The sequence below is a fragment of the Phocoena sinus genome, chromosome 1, assembly GCF_008692025.1.
Source record: "Phocoena sinus isolate mPhoSin1 chromosome 1, mPhoSin1.pri, whole genome shotgun sequence".
Taxonomy (NCBI): domain Eukaryota; kingdom Metazoa; phylum Chordata; class Mammalia; order Artiodactyla; family Phocoenidae; genus Phocoena; species Phocoena sinus.
In genome coordinates this window covers 19,934,779-19,953,957 of record NC_045763.1, presented here as the reverse complement: position 1 = coordinate 19,953,957, position 19,179 = coordinate 19,934,779, and the positions used below count along the sequence as shown (strand labels likewise).

The following is a 19,179-nucleotide window of genomic DNA, read 5'->3' as shown; positions in this document are numbered from 1 at the left end:
AATTCCGGGGCCCGCCCGCCCCAGCACCAGCCAGCCGCCTGCCCCGCCTCCTCCGCTCCGACGGACGGCCTTCGGGACCAATCGAAGGCGCCTCTGCGCCGCTGCCGGCCAATCCCAGGGCCCGCTGTGGCAAAACGGACTCTAGAACCCGCCTCTTTGAAGGACAGAAGAGTGCCCCAATCATTACGGTGTCTGGGCCCGAGTCCGAGCCTATCAGAAAAGACTTAAATAGAGGCTTATAAATAGGCCCTATAAATATAACATCCTATATTATGCCCTGTTGCGAAGATACATTTCATTATTATTGGATTGCATTTCATTGTATTATAATCCACATTAGAGCATACGGTGCTGTTTTCATTGTAGGCTATCACTAGCACCCTATGAAATCGCGAGGCCTGGGTTTGCGGCATGTGCGTATCTGGGCTGTACTGTGCTCCAGTCAGTCGCATCATTATGTAAGGGGCTCACAGCACCCTTCTCATCCCGGAGCCGCCGGGGACAGCGCCGGGGGCCTTTTCTGCGGAGCCTGGAGTGCCCGGCCAAGCCGGCCGCGCCTGCCAGCGACGGGGGTACGAATGACAAAGCAAACCGCGCGCACACACACACACACACACACACACACACACACACACACACACACACACACACACACACACACACACACACACACACACGCGCCCTGCCAGCTTCCCGCGACGTGGTGACAGCGCGGCGGCCTATCGGAGGCGCGGGCGGGGCCGCTGCAGTCCTGCCTCCTGGAGGTGGTGTCACAGGGGGCGGGGCCGTGGGTGAGCGCGACGTCGCGCGAGGTTGCAGGGGGTGTGTGGGGCGGCGCGGGCTCCACGTACGCAGGGCGGGCTGGGCGGCGGGTTTTGCGGGCACCACGCCTGCTGGACCCGGCGAGCGTCGGCTTCGGGAGCGTCTCTGGCGCCGGGCAGAGGTCTGGAGATGCGGGGATGCTGGGCCAGTGACCGTTCTCACCTAACATTCCTAGAGCCCCGATTTTGTGCCAAGAACCGTGCTAGGTGCTCTGCATCTATTTGTTCATTTACCCCTGCAACGTAGGTATGGCAAAATAACAATTAGAAAAGACAACAAAAAAAATTTTTAAGAGAAAGAAAAAGATGAATGTATGTCGAAAAGAGGAATGCATGTAATTAAAGAAAACTAGGGAGATGTAGCACAGTTGCTGGGTTGGGGGGAACACCCATGGGTCTCATCACCTTAACACAACTACTGTTAGCATTCTATATATTCCCCTTTCTTTCCAGTTTTCCCCCATGGATGATATATTATTACTATTACTGTTGCCTTTATTATTAAGCAGAATAGTGATCATATTATTCAATTTTGTATTCTGTTCTTTAGCTAACATAAGCATTTTTACATCCTATAATTAATGCACCCTTCCTAAATATTTCTGATGAATGCAAAATCTCCTGTCAAGTGGCTGTACCAACTTAACCACTAACAGTGGGACAGTTAGATGGTCTTACAGCACATTTTAAATACTTACAGGAAGCAGATGCCGTCTTGTTTTGTCCTGGGATGCGTGGACCTCTCCCTGCCCTGTGATCACCCCTGAAATAAAAACCCGCCCCAAGAAGGAACTTGTAATTTACACCAGATGCATCATGCTCAACTGCTGCTCTTTAATACTGTCGCAAATCTTCAAGGATCACCCAGTGCCTGAAAGAGAAAACCCATTCTCTCTATTATGGCATCCAAAGATGGTCACAATGGGGACCCACCCCTATTTTCCAGGCCTCCTCAGGCAAGCAAGCCTTATCTATTCACTGTCCTCAAACCCACTAGTACAACCTTATCTTCCCTCATTCCTGCCTTTACTTCTACAGAGAGCATCTCTGTCAGTATTGTTCCTAACTTGTGGTTTCTTGGGTGAGGCTTGTCCATCCACCTAGATGAAAAGCTTCTTGGGGATTGGATTCATACCCTGTACAGATGCAGTTTAGAAAAATGGCAAGAATACCTGCTTTTTCAGACCAGGATTGAAATTCCAGCTTGGCCACTTACTAGCTTGGGCAAGTTACTGAATGTCTCAGAGCCTCTGTTTTCACGCAGGTTTGTTTGAAGCCTTACCAGATGATGAACTCTCAGGGCCAGGCATGCAGTAGGTAAGAGCAAGTCATTTCTGTTAACAGTATACTTGGTTTTCTTCCTTCACCTCTACTCCAGCATGTTGATAAAGTGTCACCGGGCAGCCAAGGATAACATACTCTGTGAGCTCAAAGTTTCACCAAGGCTGTCCGTCATTGTGAAATGCTCTGCTTGGAACCACAGAAAAAGACTTCAGTTGCCAGGGCAGGTTGGTTCATGGAGAAGGATACAGGCAGAACCTAAATCAATATGACTGGAGGCTGAAAGGCATAGGTACATGGTGAGGTCATGGCTCCAGACTCCATGGGGTTCGTCAACCTGAATAGCCCTCCTCTCCATGACTGCAAGTTTCCAGATTACCTGGGCCAGGGACTAAGACAGTCAACTCTGTGAGGTTAGGGGCCGTATCTGTGGTCTTTTCCACTCCTCACTGGGTCCCTGTCGTCTAGGACAGTGCCACGGCACACTGCAGAATGGGTAGGTGAATAATTCAGAGAAAAGATGAGAGAGGCACTGGGGACACATGCCAGCTTTCTGGAGCTCACTGTCTAGCCTGCCATCAAATAGGTTCCTGACAAGGGCATTCCATGTGGAGAAGTGTGGAGTGGCTGGGTGTTACTGGAGTATGTGGCTGGGAGTTACTATTGGGCAACAGACTATCTGAGAGCAGAGGAAGGGCAGAGAGAATCCCAGGGTTGGCCCAAGATGATGCAATCTGGAGGTCTGGGTTCCAGTCCCAATTCAAATGTCAACTCACTGGTGTCCAGAGTTGAGTCACCCGCCCGCCCTGTGCCAAGATCAACTCTGGAGACACTTCAAGCCCTATGTTTAAAAGCAGAACATGTTAGCTCCATTTTACGGATGAGAAAACCGAAGCTCAGAGAAAACAAGGTCATGCAGTTGGTATGGTAAAGGAATTTGGCTTGAGTCACGAGCTGAGCAGTATGAAGCCTTGATGCTCTGGTGCCTGTACATGGCTCTTGATGGTAAGGATTGTTGACCTAATGATTGGCTGGAGTGGGTTGATGGGAAAGGCCTCCTTGTCAAGAGCCCTAGGACGGGCCACAGTAAGTCTGCCCTTCCCCATTCCCTTCCTCACACCTCCTGTCCCAGCTGGACCCTGTATTTTCCTGACCGACCATAGCCCAAGCCCCTCTGGCTCCAGCCAAGTTCCAGCCTTTCACCTCTGCAACCTGAAAGGACCCTTTGGGATCCTAAGGGCACAGAACTGGGCTGAGATGAGGCCTGACACAGAGCTCCCCAGTTCCCCACACTGCCACCACCAATCAGGAAGCAGGGGAGATCAGCAGTGGCCATTTTACAGATGAGTAAGACAGGGTAGAGGAAATCATTTGCTCTCATTCAAAAGACCAAGGGCCAGACAGGAATTCAGGGCTGTTCCTCCTCTTCTCCTGGGACATTCTGATGGCCAAGGGGTTGGGATTGGCATGTGAGCTTCAACTGAGCTCAAAATAGCTCAGAATAGCCTGGAGAGAGATCATCACACCCTATTTCACATATGAGGAAATTGCATACCCACCTCTTTTAGCAGCTTTGATCCCCTCAAACCCGCCAGGCACGGCTGGCCCAGCTCCCTTGAGCTTTGTTCCTGTCCCACGTGAGTCACAGAAAAATCCAGACATTGGATGGCCACCTCCTATACGTGTGTCTGTATCCCCCAGAGGACGCTGTTAATGAATGATGTTCTTAGTATGTTTAGAACAGAAACAGTTTAGAAATAGCCCAGCTATCCCACAAAGGGAGCTGGTCAAACAAATGATCACACATCCTTACTGTGGAAATCAGTGTGCCATGGAGAATGATGACACATAGCACTTACTATGTGCAGGCACTCCTCTAAGTCTCATATGCATTTTGATCTAATCCTCACAACAGTCCTGTGACAAAGAGATTACTACTGGTGCCATATTACAGATGAGAAAACTGTGACACACACAACTACTGAGCCTGAGCTCTAGAGCCCGCAAGCCACAACTACTGAGCCCACGTGCCACAGCTACTGAAGTCTGTGCGCCTAGAGCCCGTGCTCCGCAACAAGAGAAGCCACGACATTGAGGAGCCCACACACCGCAATGAGGAGTGGCCCCCGCTCACCGCAACTAGAGAAAGCCCACGCACAGCAACGAAGACCCAACACAGCCAAAAATAAATAAATATATTTTTAAAAAAAAAGAAAAGAAAACTATGGCACAGAGAAGTTAAGTCATTTGCCTAAGGTCACACAGTAAGTGATAGAGCTAGGATTCAAACCTAGGCAGTCTGGTGTCAGAGCCTGGGCTCTTATCCACCATGATAGTGTTATAGAAAGATTTTTTCCTGGCTTGGAAACTGCTTGTGATATTCTGTTCATGAAAGAAGCAAGTTACTAAACATTTGCTATATAATCCCTTTTTTGTAGGGGAAGAAAAAAGGCATAAATTCACATGAATAGAAAAAAATCTGAAAGGATATATACACAAAGAAGTAGAGCTGGTTTGGGGAGATGATGAAATCATGGGTGCTTTATGTAAGCTTTATGCACCTTTGCATTTTTGAACTTTCCTATGGTAAACATGCCAAGCTTGTGCCATAATAATAATGCTAACATTTATGGAGTGTTTTCTACACATGTGACACTTTATGTGCATTACCTCATTTAATCTTCACAGCCACCCTGTGAGATCGATCCTGATTTTCTCCACTTTACAGGTAAAGAAACAGACTCAGAGATATTGGTACTCTTATCGAAGGTCACACAGCTAATAATTTGCAGAGTTGGGATTTGAACCCATGTTGCCTGACTCCAAAGCTCATGTTTGTTAAATGAATGAATTATTGACTTAGCCACACTTTAACCAGGCATGCCCAGAGCAGGATCAAACCCTTGGTGTGGACAAGCTTCCAGAGAGGAGATGGAGGGCCTACCTACCTCCTTGGTCACTGCTCATGACTGAGTTTTACAATACTTGGCTCAGGTGAGGAGGGCCTGGTGAGTATTCTCATAGAGTCCTGTTTCTTACAGAAAACGCGAGATTACACGTGAAAGCTGCAGTCTCTCTGACTTGATTCATCACACGCGGAGGAAGCCTGGTCACTCAGAACAGGAGGCCACAGTCATGGCACCACTTGCTCACCTTCATTTCCGAAACACAGGTTGCCGAGCATGCTTACATAGTCTCACATTTATAATAACTCTGTGAGGAAAGCAAAGTAGCTCATCTTATTTGACTCACAAGGAAATTGAGACTGTGAGTTGTTTAGTTAATGGAAGGCAGAATTGCAAAGAAGTTAACAGCACAAGGCATGACGTCAGATAGATGTGGGTTGGGTTCCGACTCTGCTGTTTATTAGCTTTGTGACTTTGGGCGTTCACATCACCTCTCTGAGCCGTAGTTTTCTCATCTGTAAAATGGGAGTGGTGATGCCTGTACTCACAGGCGTTAGGGGAAAAGTAGATGAAATAATGTAAGCAAAATGCTGGGTCCAGTGCTTGGCATTCCAGAAATGGCAGTTGTTAGTCAGTCAACAGATATTTATTGAGCACCTACTATGGACTAAGCATCAGGTGCTGAGGATACAACAGTCAAAAGTCCCTGGTCTCCTGTTGCTTGGATCTGGGTAAGCGAGGGCAGGAACATGCAGACACCTGGGTGGAGGGGTGCTTTTGGCATAGGGAGTGGCAGGTGCACACAGAACCTTTTCTCCCCAACATTTTGTTATGAAAAATTTCAAACATATATCAAAAAAGTTGAAAGAAATGTTCAGTGAAAAGCCATTCACCTCCCACCTAGAGTCAACAATTAACATTTGATTTGCTTTATGACGTTTCTGGCCTAGATCGCCTGTGCTTTTCTGTACTAGGGGCCCTGCCTTGAAGATTTAGAGTCACACTAGCTGGAACTGTCATCAGAAAACAGGGGTCTTTTGCAAGAGTTAGAGAGGAAGACAGAAAACTCCCCTTTTGACCAGTCTTCTGGGAGAGGCCACCTGTGGGGGTCCCCTCCCTTTAATAAAAAAAGCCTTTCTGTTCACTGAGGAGCTTGGCCCTCTTGTCAAGCGGTCCATCCCTCACTGAGGCAGGATCAGGACACACAGTGGGTTAGGATGCCTCTGTGAGAACCAGCTGCCGTCATCACTGAGTTTGCTAGCTGATAAACGCAACCATCAGGGGCTCCAGGCGCAGGGGCTGGCAGCGACTGGAAACCTTTGGTGTTCATCTGCCTGACATTTGGTTTCCCTGGGCTGCCTGGTTTACAACCTGCTGGTACAGGACCCATGCCAACAGGGGTCACATTCACTTATCGCTCCTCACAGGGGAGTCCCTCTTTAAGGAAACCCAGCTCATCAGAAGTGCTGATGGCTAGAAAAGGACCAGAAATCAGAACCAGGGCTGACCAATCTCCAGAGACCAGGGCACCTACTCCCTTATTTACTGTTGAGATAGCAGAAGCCTTAGAATCCTACATTCCTAGACTTTTAGAAGTGGAAGAAGACTTAGAAGTTATCTGGGCTAAAGTTAAGTGGTTCAACACCCAGGTGCACAAGTCAGACTGCCCGGGTTGAAATCCCAGCTCTATTACTTACTAGCCCCATGAACTTGGGCGAGTCACCTAACCTTTCTGTGCCTCAGCTTCCTCTGTTGTAGTAAAGGCTAATAGTCCCATCTCACAGGCGAGTTAACTAAGTTCATACATGTAAAGTGCCTAGGACAGTGCCTAGCATGCTAAGTGCTTAGTAAATTTTAGCTCCCGAAAATACCTAAAGCAAAAGTAACCAGGTAGTGGTTTGCAGCCATTTTTTTTCCTATGCATGTCTTAGCATACTGTATCATTATTATTTTACAAAAGTGGGATCGTACTTACACACTGTTCTGTAATTTCCTTTTTCACCAAATAATATATCCTCTGTGCCATTTTTGAGAAACCTTAAAAGCATTTTCCTCTGGATTTTCCCCCATGTTCAGAACCATCATATGGGTGGCAGATCGTGTGTCCTGTAGTTTACTTAACCAGTCTTCTACTATTGGACATTTAGGTTATTCTCAATTTTTTCCCTTCTGTAAATAAAGCTGTGCTGAGCAAGAAGTGACTGATGCCCATGACTGTATGACCTTGGGTGTGACCTTCTGTGTCTCGGTTTCTTCATCTAAAAACAAAAAGACAAGATTCTACCAGGTGATTAGAATCTCCCTTGATCCAGATATGAATCGCATGCCAGACATCTCTGACAAGTAACCATCAGTTTCTGCTTGCATTCCCCTAGTGACAGGGTGCTCACTACCCCGTGAATGGTCAATAAAGTATCCACTCATGTTGGATCAATATCTGCCTCCCTGCTACTCCTAGCCAACTTTTAGTCTCTGGGCTCCCATAAGTTCAGTCTATACTCAGTGGCCAGTAGCTGGCCAGGGCAGAAGGTAAAAAACTTTGATTCCTCCCTCCCTCCCTTTTTCCATGCTTACTATGTATTAGGTCTTCTGCTGAGCAAATGGATGTGACCACAGGAAAAGTTAGCTGCAGGGTCAGAACTAGATCTCAGGTGCCCTAAATCCTATTCCAGGGGACTGTCCTCCATTGTGGGTTGGGCGTGCTAAGGCCGGTGTCCATCCTCAAATGCATTGCAGTGTTCATGCCCCAGGCAGAGTCCTGGGATGCTCTGTGAGCAAGTGACCAGAATGGGGGACAATTTTAGCCTCACCAGGGTTTTACTAGAGCTGGACCCAAGCCTCTTTTCTTTTCTCCCACCTGTCCTTAAGAGATTTAGAAACAGGTCAATTTAAATACAGTTTCAAATAAAAATAATTTCAACTGTGTAGCTTCGAGGACTTAGTTCTCTGTGGGTCCTGTGTCCTCCCCAGGGCTTAGCATTGCTCTTTGCTTTCATTCATTCATTCATTCAATATATCCCTTTTAAGAGCCCACTTGGTGCCCTCTCTCACATGTGGTAAGGTTTTAAAGAGAAATTTTGCCAATCCAAAGCCCCATCTGAGCTTTAGTTTCTCCATTTGTAAAATAGAGGTGTTGAGTTGATCTATTCTTTGCCATTCTTGCAAGATATAGTGAAGGTAAACGAAGTAAGGGGTAGAGAAGGATTCTTATGTTTGGGGATCAAGTGAATGAATGCCCTCTTTTCAACTGAGCACAGTGCCTGTAGTAGGAATGTAGCAACTCCTTGTTGAATGAATAAGTCAATGAATGATTGAATGAATCAGTTAATGTTGGAATAAATGCATTTTTTTCCTCCTCCCTGTCATTGCCCCTCTGCTCCTGTGTTAACTCCATAGACAGGCCAGCAGGGCCAGCCTTGAAGCCTGAGATAAGGCCTTTGGTGGGTGTCTCCCCTATCCCTACCCCGAGTGGGTGTGGAGCCGAGGTGTAATGCCCGGTGCTGGTGGAACTGACGCACACAGACGGACACAGGATGGGCTCTAAGTACCAAAAGTCTGTGCGGGGCCCGCTGACCCTGTGGGCCTTTATGCTGGAGGTGACTCTCATTCTCATCTTCTTCTTTTTCACCTCCTATGAAACTTCTGTAAAGGAACAGAAGAAGCTCATGAGGACCTATCGAGGTGAGTGTCCAGAGGGGAGGTGGTCACAGAGGCACATAGAAGGGGCAGGGGAAGAGGAGGTCTGTGGTCCTCCAAGGGCCTAGGGGCTCCTTTCCACAAAGTCTCCGAGGAAAGGGTTTCCCTCATCCTCTTCCATTCATTGCACAAAGACCCAGCCAACAATACAGTCTCTTCTTTAGGACCGGTGTCGCCATCACCTCTTCCATGAAGCCTCCCTTGATTTGTCAGGGCAGAGGGAGGGGCCTCCTTTTCTGTGTTCCTAGAATTCCCTTTGCCAAATGGTCTTCACAATTCTCTGCTTCTCTGCTCCCCCACCCCCGCTTCTCTCTCCTTAAAAGCAATGAATTTCATGTTGTTGTTGGGTTTGGGGGATTTCGTTTCCTTTTTTTGTCTCTTTTTCTCATTTCTGTGCCACCCTCCTTTTGGAAGCTTTCCTCTCACTTAGGGGCTGGGAAGTCTGCTTTCTGCCTGCAAATCCAGAGCCATAAGCTCTGGCTGAAGGGGAATGTAGGATGGTTGTTATTTTATATGCAGCTAAAAATATTCATAGACTGTGATGAGAACAACTCTAAACAAGACAGACATCCACAGTGGTGTGGCTTCTGCTTTTTTTAAAAGTTGAGATGAGTTTTCAAGTATATCTGTGGGTCAATATGTTGTTTATGATAACGGAAGGGCCTCCTTGAGTGAAGTCCCTGGGACAAAGCTGAAACTTGAGCCTAGTTGAGTGCTTGCTTGTTTCTAATTGATATTAGCTAGCTAACTGGAAGCAAAGGGAAGGCATCCCTGAGCCCTCAGCAGTGGAAAGAAGGACAAGGAGATGACTTGGGAAAGGAAGTCCCTATACTGCTTAATGGGCTAGCCCAGAGAGGGCTCTCAGTGCTGGACAAGTGAGACCTGGGCACAATTTTAATTCATTTCAACTTACTTTAATTCTTTTTAATCCGGTACAATGTAATTCAATCCATTCACTCATTCATTCCCTCAACCCTGTATTACAAACCATGTGAGATCCAAACGCATGCTAATCAGGGATGATATTTATTGATTACTTACTAGGTACCAGGCACTATTCTAAATGCTTTACCATAACTCTACAAGACAGGTACTATTATGATCTCCTTTGTTCTTGTGAGGAAACTAGGCACTTAGACATGGAATGATTTGCCCAAGGTTGTTCAGCTAACAATAGCACAGCAGATTTAAACTTAGCCTTATATTTTAAATAGGTAACCAACAAGGACCTACTGTACAGCACAGGGAACTCTGCTCACTATTCTATAATAACCTAAATGGGAAAAGAATTTTAAAAAGAATAGATCCATGTATATGTATAACTGAATCACTTTGCTGTGTACCTGAAACTAACACATTGTTAATCAACTATACTACAGTATAGAAGTTAAAAAATTAAAAAAAAATTAAATAGATTAAATAAATAAAACTAAATTAAGGGGAAAAAATAAACTTAGGCAGCCTGGTTTGAGTTTCCATGCCCTTAACCATGATGCTTCACGACCCCATTTTACAGTAAGGTTGAGTCTCTTGTCATATAATCAGTAGGCGTAGGAGCCAACATTGAAACTTTGTCGTTTGGGTACAGGGTCCCTCTTCTTTACCCCTAGGCTGTGCTGCTAACATATAATAGATATAAGTGTCCTCAGGTGCTCACTTGGTATGGAAGCACAGAGGAGGGCCCACAGTCCATGCAGGGAGATGGTTTTGTCAGGAAAGGCCTCTGGAGGGAAGTGACTGCCCAGCCAGGACTTGGAGGCTCGGTAGGAGTTACCGTGTGAAAATGGAGGGTCAAGAGCTCAGCAGGAACCATTGTGTGTACACTCATTGGACTGCACCAATCTGGGGTTTAACAGTGCAGTGCTGTTGGAGCATAAATAGGGAAGCAGGGTGTGGTGGACCCATTGCATTGAGTGAGAAATTTGCCCTTCATTCTTTTGATCTAATAGGAAGCAGGAGTGTGATCAGTTTGGGTTTGGGTTATGGAGAAAGCCATTCCAGGGCTGGCGTGGGGATGGGGAAGAGAGCGTGACTTGAGGTAGAAGGCCAGCGTGGAGGCTGTAGTGTAGTACGGACCCGGGGGCTTCAAATACTTCTGATCACGCACACCATTATTCAAGCACGCACCATATTTATACGTACCGCTACATGAATACATTCCGTACATTATTATACATGTACACAACTTAGAAAATTTGAAAGAAATCAAAAGTAAATATAAAACATTTTCAAATTACTGATCATAATGGTGTCAGTCACTCTTAAGGCAAGGTCCATTGTTACTGTTAATGATAGTGGGTGGGGACTTCCCTGGTGGCGCAGTGGTTAAGAATCCACCTGCCAATGCAGGGAACATGGGTTCGATCCCTGGTCCAGGAAGATCCCACATGCCGCGGAGCAACTAAGCCCGTGCTCCACAACTGAGCCCGTGTGCCACAACTACTGAAGCCTGCACGCCTGGAGCTGGTGCTCTGCAACAAGAGAAGCAACTGCAGTAAGAAACCCACGCACCGCAATGAAGAGTAGCCCCCGCTCGCCGCAACTAGTGAAAGCCTGCGTGCAGCAACAGAGACCCAATGCAGCCAAATAAATAAATAAATAAATAAATGATAGTGGATGGCAATCCATTCCTCGGGGTCTTCTTAACAATTTCAAATTATCTTGCTTGACTTCTTGTCAGATATGGTTAGATTGACATTTTTTTTTAAACTCTGAATGTGGCTGACGGAGAGTCTGCACGAGGAGAAGTATCACTGCCCTTTTGTTTCTGTATGTTTGGCTGCCATTATTGATCTGCCTTCAATCTGTGTTTTTTGGCAGGAGTTGTTTGAGCCATTAGTCCATTTTGTGAAGGTTAGTTGAGTTAAAACTAGGAAGCAATCTGTCAATCCACTTAATCTAACCCAGTCCCTGTAAACGATAAGTTATTTAAACCAGCCAGTTCTTTTTTTAAAACATCTTTATTGGAGTATAATTGCTTTACAATGGTGTGTTACTTTCTGCTTTAGAACAAAGTGAATCAGTTATACATATACATATATCCCCATATCTCCTCCCTCTTGTGTCTCCCTCCCACCCTCCCTATCACACCCTTCTAAGTGGTCACAAAGCACCGAGCTGATCTCCCTGTGCTATGCGGCTGCTTCCCACTAGCTATCTATTTTACATTTGGTAGTGTATATATGTCCATGCCACTCTCTCACTGCGTCCCAGCTTACCCTTCCCCCTCCCCGTGTCCTCAAGTCCATTCTCTACGTCTGTGTCTTTATTCCTGTCCTGTCCCTAGGTTCTTCAGAACAAATTTTTTTTTTAGATTCCATATATATGTGTTAGCATATGGTATTTGTTTTTCTCTTTCTGACTTACTTCACTCTGTATGACAGACTCTAGGTCCATCCATCTCACTACAAGTAACTCAATTTCGTTTCTTTTCATGGCTGAGTAATATTCCATTGTATATATGTGCCACATCTTCTTTATCCAGTCATCTGTTGATGGATACTTAGGTTGCTTCCATGTCCTGGCTATTGTAAATAGAGCTACAATGAACATTGTGGTACATGACTCTTTTTGAATTATGGTTTTCTCAGGGTGTATGCCCAGTAGTGGGATTGCTGGGTTGTACGTAAACCAGCCAATTCTTAAAAAAGACATTTTTAAGACAATCTGGAAACTGGAATAAAACATGAATATTATATAATATACAGAAATTATTGTTAGTTTTGTTAGGTGTGATAATAGCATAGTGGGTGGTTTTTAACTTATTTAGAAACAGGTTTAACAATTTAACAAATAGTGAGCCCTATTTGTTAGAGAAGCATATTGAAATGGAATGATGTCTAGGGTCTGCTTCACGCCAAAAAAAAAAAAAAAGAAGAAGAAAGGAAACAAGGATAATAAAAACAAGATTGACCCCATGTGACAATCATCAAAGCTGGGAATGGGTACCTGAGGTTCATCATGCTACCCACTCTGTTTTTGTGTATGCTTAAAATTTTCCATAATATAGAGGTGAATTAAAAAAAAAAAAATCCCTGTCGTTAGTTGCAACATGACGAATATAGAGAAACACATGTCACCCCCCTGCTCAGTGGCCCAATATTCCCTTAGAATACCTTCCGAAGCTAGGAGACTAAGCTGTCTGACATCCTGAGCAAGTGAGAGGAGGCTCCTGGGTTCATCTCAACATTAAATGCTTGCAGAGTTGCAAACTTCACCAAGTGCCTCTAGGGGTAGAAGAGCCTAGATTAGTGGTTCTCACAATGTGGTCCCCAGACTAGCCACCTCAGCATCCCCTGGGAACTTGTTAGAAATACCCGGGCCCCCATCCATACTTACTGATCTGAAACTCTAGGGTGGGGCCCAGCAATCTGTGTTCTCCCAAGCGCTCTAAGTGACTCTAATGCTCATGGAAGTTTGAGGACTACTGGAGCTAGACTGATTCACATCTTGCCTCTGCCTTTTCTTAGCTGTGAGACCTTGGGCAAATCACTCAACCTCTCTCTGCCTCTGTTTTAACCTCTGTCACATGATGACAGTGCTTATTTAGCTGTCAAAAGGATTAGAAGAATGAACACATACCAAGACTGATAAAGAGTATTATCTTTTATCATGAATAAACTTTAATTTCTTAATTTTGTTAGTAAAAATGAATAGAACTAGAGTGCTAATATCTCTTCTTCCAGCAGCCCCTATGGATTGTCTGGAGTGTCTTCTGAGGGGTGTGATCCCTACTCTGATGACCACTGGCCTGGATGACCTGTGATGAGGCCAAACGGGCAGGGACAATAGAGGAGAAGTGAAGAGTCAGATTCAAGAGCTACTTAGGAGATAAAATCAGCTGTTCTTGGTAAAAACGAGGGAGGAGTCAAGGATGGCTTCATATGTGAGATTTGGCAGATGAAGGAGCCCATTCCTGAGATGAGAGACACAAGGGGAGGGTCAGATTGTGGGATAAAGGAACAATGATATGTTCATTCTGGGCTTGGGATTCAGGCGCCTGTGAGATGCTTGGGGGAAGCAAGTGCATCCATTATCTATTGCTGCATAACAAACCACCCCCAACCTTAGTGGCTCAAAACAGAAATCATCTAACTTGTTCCTGATTGTGATTCCATGGTTCAGCAATTTTGGCTGTATTTGGGGATGCAGTTCTTCTGTCAGTTTCACCTAGGGTCACTATGCATCTCTAGCCTGGAGGTGGCTGAATGGCCTCAGATAACCTCATTTGCATGTTCGTCAGTTAGTGCTGGCTGGCAGCTAGCCCATGTGGTTCCAGCAGACTAGCCCAGACTTTTCACATGGCAGCAAATGTGTTACCACAGTAAGAGAGGGCAAGCCCCAATGAGCAGGTGCTTTTCAAGCCTCTGCTTGTATGGTGTTTGCTAATGTCCCATTAACCAAAGCCAATCACAAGGCTCAACTCAGGTGGGAGGGGTCTACACTGGAAACCATGATTCACTGGGGGCCATTACTCTGACAACCTATCACACAGAGCCTGCTTGCAAGCTGCCACATTGGGGGACCATCCTGGGCCCTGCACTGTGGCTACCACCCAATTGCCCCCATACGCCTTAGAAGCAGTAAGCAGAGCTACTAAAAGACAAGAGCGGCTTTGCCAGTGACATATAAATACCCCCAAATCCTGGTACCTTCTATATCTCAGCCTTGACTGCCCCTTTGATTGGGCAATCTCTTTTTCTTTTCCCAGGCTGCTGCAGAGGTGAGGGTGGGGTGAGAGGATGCGGGGAGGGGGAAGGCAGCATGGGGCTCCGTGGATGGTCCCTGACAGGGGCTGCAGTCAGGTCCTCCCAGTCAGTGGTGGGGAGCACGGTGTGGAGGCCGAGCCCAGGGCCTGAGGGACAGAAGTCTGGCCTGGCTTCAGAGCTGACGATGCTGACGTGTCTGCAGGCCAGAGGGAGGGGCTAGGGTGGGTGGGGACACAGAGTGAGACTCCCAGGGGCAGCCAGGCCGAAGGAAGGGGGAACAGTCTTGCCTGAAGTGACAGCTAACAAGTGGCAGGTGTGGAATAACAGTTACTAACACTTACCGTGCACCCAGCGCTAAGCTAAGCAATTCGAAGGAGCTGGCGAGCTCAGTACTCACAGCAAACCTCTGAGCAGGTGGTCTTGTTTCAGACCATTTTACAGACTAGCAAGCGGGTACACAGAGGTAGAGCCAGACTCTGGACTCTGACAGCCTGACTCAGAGGCCCACACTCTTCGTTTGACACTGTGGAGAGCGGAGAATGTATGGAGAGGCAGGATGGTATAGTGGTTAAGCCCAGAGAGTCAGGATTCAGCTCTGCCACCAACATTTGCTAGCTGTGTGACCTGGGCTAATTACAGCACCTCTCTGTGCCTCCCTGTCCCCATCTGTAAAATGGGGATAATAAATAGTACCTCCTACGTGGGCTTGTTGAAGGTTAAGGCTGGCAGGCACTTGGAAGAGTGCCTGGTATGTGGCGGGCACCATGTATGTGCCCGCTGTTACAGTGATGGTAATTATTGTCCTGCAGGACTCCCAGGTTAGACTTTCATAAACTTCTGAAGGCCTGCCTTAGACAGTATGTAAAACTCCCCTCTGGGGTCCGGTTGTTGGGGCCCCTGCCGCTATCCTCTCTTTATCGCCCCTGGACACCTTAGCGTCGTTAGCTTGTCAGACCAGCAGCTGATGAGGGGCTCAGCGCAGGGTCTGAGAGGCAGAGGCTGACACCAGTGGGGATGCCCTGAGCTGGGACCCAGCGCTGAAGCTGGGGTCCAGGTCGTGAGACATGGGAGGAGCAGGGGTGGGCCAGAGCCCTGAGAGGCTGGGAGAGGAAATGGGAGGATGCATGGGGTGAAAGTAAAGGGACCCTGAAATCAAATGTGATTTACTGACCAGCTTGGGGTGAATGTGCTCTGTCAACAGCTCCCAGAAACTGCCACCCTAATTTCATCCCCCTGGCCGAAGCACAACCCCACCCTCAAGGACACTGCGGGGTCTTGGGAGGAGGGTCCTGAGTGCCTATACCAGGCAGCAGGCGTGGCAGCTGTGCCTGATACTGATAAAGCTCCCCAACCAAGAGGCGCTGACTTTCTATCTTTAGAGCCCCACGTCTGCCGTAATCCTGGTGCCCTTCCCCTCCCCACCCACTGCCCCCCTCCTCTGAACACACCAGAGCGGTGAGGTCCTTGCAGAGTATCAAGTCTGACTCCCATGTGTTACAGATAGGGAAACGGAGGCCCAAAGAGGGCAAGGGACTTGCCCAAGGTCCTTTAGTGCATTGCGGGCAAACAAGAGCAAGAGACAGCCTAGCCTGATGGGAGGGCACTGCACCAGGAGTCCAGAGCTTGGCTCTGCTACTGACATGCTGTGTGCCCTTAAGTAAGTCACAGGCTGTCTCTGGTCCCCTTCTGTAGAATGAGAGGAAAATGCAAGATCCCCCTACTCATGGAAACTTTGATAAATCTGGACCCTTTGCATATAGCATTGCTGCAAGATGGTGGATGTGTTTGTTTGTTTGTTAATTTGTTTTTTAACAGCAGTGTTTAAGAAAAGATTGAATTTGAATATCTAAAGTGGGGTTCACAGTCTCCAGTTGGCCATAGCCCTCACCACTCCCTAACACACATTGTACCCTTTGTATACATAGTTTCCTGTTCGGCTCCTGAAGGAATTTGAGGGATCCCAAGAGGAGCCCCTATACAAAATGTGCCCTGCCCACCCCCATTCCACCCCCATTCCTAAGGGGATGCAAGCAGGAGATGGAAACATTGCCTCCCCCTCCCTTATGTCAGAGAAAAAAGGTGAAAGAAGTTGAATCCTCCTGCTTGCCCACTTCTCACCCACTCCAAGTCCCCAGATCCTGTGGAGATGCCCGGGTCTCCTATAACCCAGTGTTTGTCAGACTGACCTGGGATCGTCAACACCCACCCAAGTCCTATGTACAAGATTCTAGGTATGTGTATTTTTCAATGAAAGTGAATTTAAATGTAAATTGAAGAGGCTTTGGAGAGATCTGGAAATGAGAGCTTCCTTGTTATCAGAGCCAAGGGTGGAGACCAGGTGAGTTCTTATTGCTGTGATGGTGATGATGGTGCTGGTGGTGAATAACCACCATTTACTGAGCTTTCTCCATGTGCCAGGCATGGTGCCAAGCTCTTGAACAAAACATTACTTCCTCTGGCTCTCCCAGCACCCTCCGAGGGGGGGATAATTGCCCATATTTAGCTGATGAGGAAAGTAAGCAACCCACAAGGCCGTGCAGCTAAGAGGTTGAAACATAAAAGCTGCCATTTTTGTAGGTCAAAATGGTCAAATGTTGGCAATTTAATATGGTTTAACCTAATAGGGAACGATAGAGGTGGAGTCAGACAGAACTGTCTGACCTCAAAGCCCATGCTTTTTCCTTTAAAAAAAAATTACTTACTGTCCACGTGCTGGTTGTAGAAATTTTTAACACTGAAAATTTTTTAAAATATAAAACTCTCCTAAACCCAGAGATAATCTCCATGGGGCAAAAAATTCCTTCAAGATCTCTCTCCAGGCATTTGTACACGTATGAACATAGTTGGTGTTTGTTGATGAAATAGTCTTTACTATTCTGAGCAATTATGTGCCTCATACTGTTTGATTCTGGCCACCTGATGAGAGAGGTATGATTATTTTTCCTATTTAATAGATGAGAAAAGCAGGAGGGCAGATAGTGTGGTAGCTCAAGGCACAGTCTCCAGAGCAGACCGTCTAGGTTGAAATCCCAACTCTACCAGCTGGAGCAAGTTACTTAACCCCTCTGTGCCTCGGTTTTCTTGTCTGTAAAATGGTGATAGTAACAGTACCCGGGACCTCCCTGGTGGCGCAGCGGTTAAGACTCCGCACTCCCAATGCAGGGGGCCCAGTTTCGTTCCCTGGTCAGGGAACTAGATCCCACATGCCTGCTGCAACTATAAATTTGCATACCACAGCTAAGGAGTCCGCCGGCCACAACTAAGACCCGGGGCAAACAAATAAATAAATAATATTAAAAAAAAAAAAAAAACCAGCACCCACCTTGAAGGATGCTTGTGAGAACTAAATGAGATAGTTTACATGAAGTGGTTAAAACAGTGTTGGCATTTGATAAACACTTAATAAATGTCGGCTGTTATTAAAACTCAGAGACATTAAATAACTAGATTAAGCCACACAGCTGGAAAGTGCCGGAGCCCTGATATGACCCCAAGCTTATCTGGTTCCAGAGCCCAAACTGTTATCCATTTTGCAAACCTGGAATTAATTCAAAGTATCCGCCTGTTTCCTTTTGCTGGTCCCCTCCGGAACATTAGCTAAGTCCCTTGCGCTCATCTGTCACAGCAGCCCCTTGTGCAGGGTCCGAGGCTGGAAAAGGGGAGGGTCACCCATGTGGCTCTGGTGCTTTCTGCTGGCCCACCAGGTCCCTTTCAGCAGGGGTCAAAGGGAGAGAGCCGTTTTCTGCGAAGATAATTTTGGTTCTTGCCTATGAACCTCTAGACCCGCTTCTGCCCCCTCTTCTGCATGACCTGAGCTAAGTCACCAGCTTCTGTGGCCTTATTTTCTCTCACACATGATCAGGAGGTTGAACCGGATCCTCAAAAGCAGGAGTCAGTACCTTTACTGATTGTAAGCTATGTGCAAGGACTTGTCCTGATGCTCTACACGTGTTCATATCATTGTGTTTAATAATAACGATAATTGCTGCATTTACTGAGCACTCAGTATGGGCCAGGCCCTGCATTAGCTCAGTTAAACCTTCCCTCAAACCTGCATGGTATGTCTGTGTTATCCCCATTATTCAGATGTGAAAACTGAGGCTCAAAGAGGGGAAATAACTTGACTAAGCACTCTTCAATGATCTTCAATGTCCCTTCCAGCTGCCGTTCTGTAAAACTCCAATTTCACACAACCCTCCACCTTTTCTGCTTCTCCTCCTCCTTCTCGACATCTCTTCCCTGAGCAGAATTCCAGGATGTTATCATCATGGCAGTCCTTGGCTTGGGTTTCCTCAACACATCTTTGCGGAGACACTGCTGGAGCAGCGTGGCCTTCAGTCTCTTCGTGCTGGCCCTCGGGGTGCAGCTGACAGTCCTGCTGGATGGCTTCCTGAACCAACTCTCCCTTAGGAAGATGGTCCTCAATCTTTCCAGGTAACTGGACGGCCACTGGATCACTTTTGGGTCCTTAGGAGTCTGGGGCCCAAGAGGGCAGATTCTAGAAGAGCTGGCTTGTCCCCTTCTCTTTCTAGCACCGGCACCATGCAATATTCAGGACTTATTTATACTCACAAATTACTCACTGTTTGTCTAAAATTCAAATTTAACTGGCATCCTCTATTTTATCTGACAACCCTCCTCTGTGACATCACAAGGGGCCCAGATCTACAGCCCACCCTGTATCCTTTCATTTTTGTTGATTTTGATTTCATAAACTTATACAATAAATATTAGTTCAAAGAAAAAATTAATAGAGATTAGACAAAA

At 46.7% G+C, this 19,179-nt stretch overlaps 1 protein-coding gene across 4 annotated transcripts in view; it reads left to right on the top strand.

The window, feature by feature from the left end:
- Positions 1–8,517: 8,517 nt before the first annotated feature.
- RHCE (Rh blood group CcEe antigens) overlaps positions 8,518–19,179 on the top strand; it is a 33,963-nt gene continuing 23,301 nt past the window's right edge. For all 4 annotated transcript variants that reach the window (XM_032609369.1, XM_032609362.1, XM_032609377.1 and 1 more), the window contains exons 1-2: positions 8,518–8,689; positions 18,660–18,846. In XM_032609369.1, the coding sequence (XP_032465260.1) occupies positions 8,542–8,689; positions 18,660–18,846 (335 nt within the window). In that variant the 5' untranslated portion in view covers positions 8,518–8,541. The remainder of the gene's footprint in view (positions 8,690–18,659; positions 18,847–19,179) is intronic.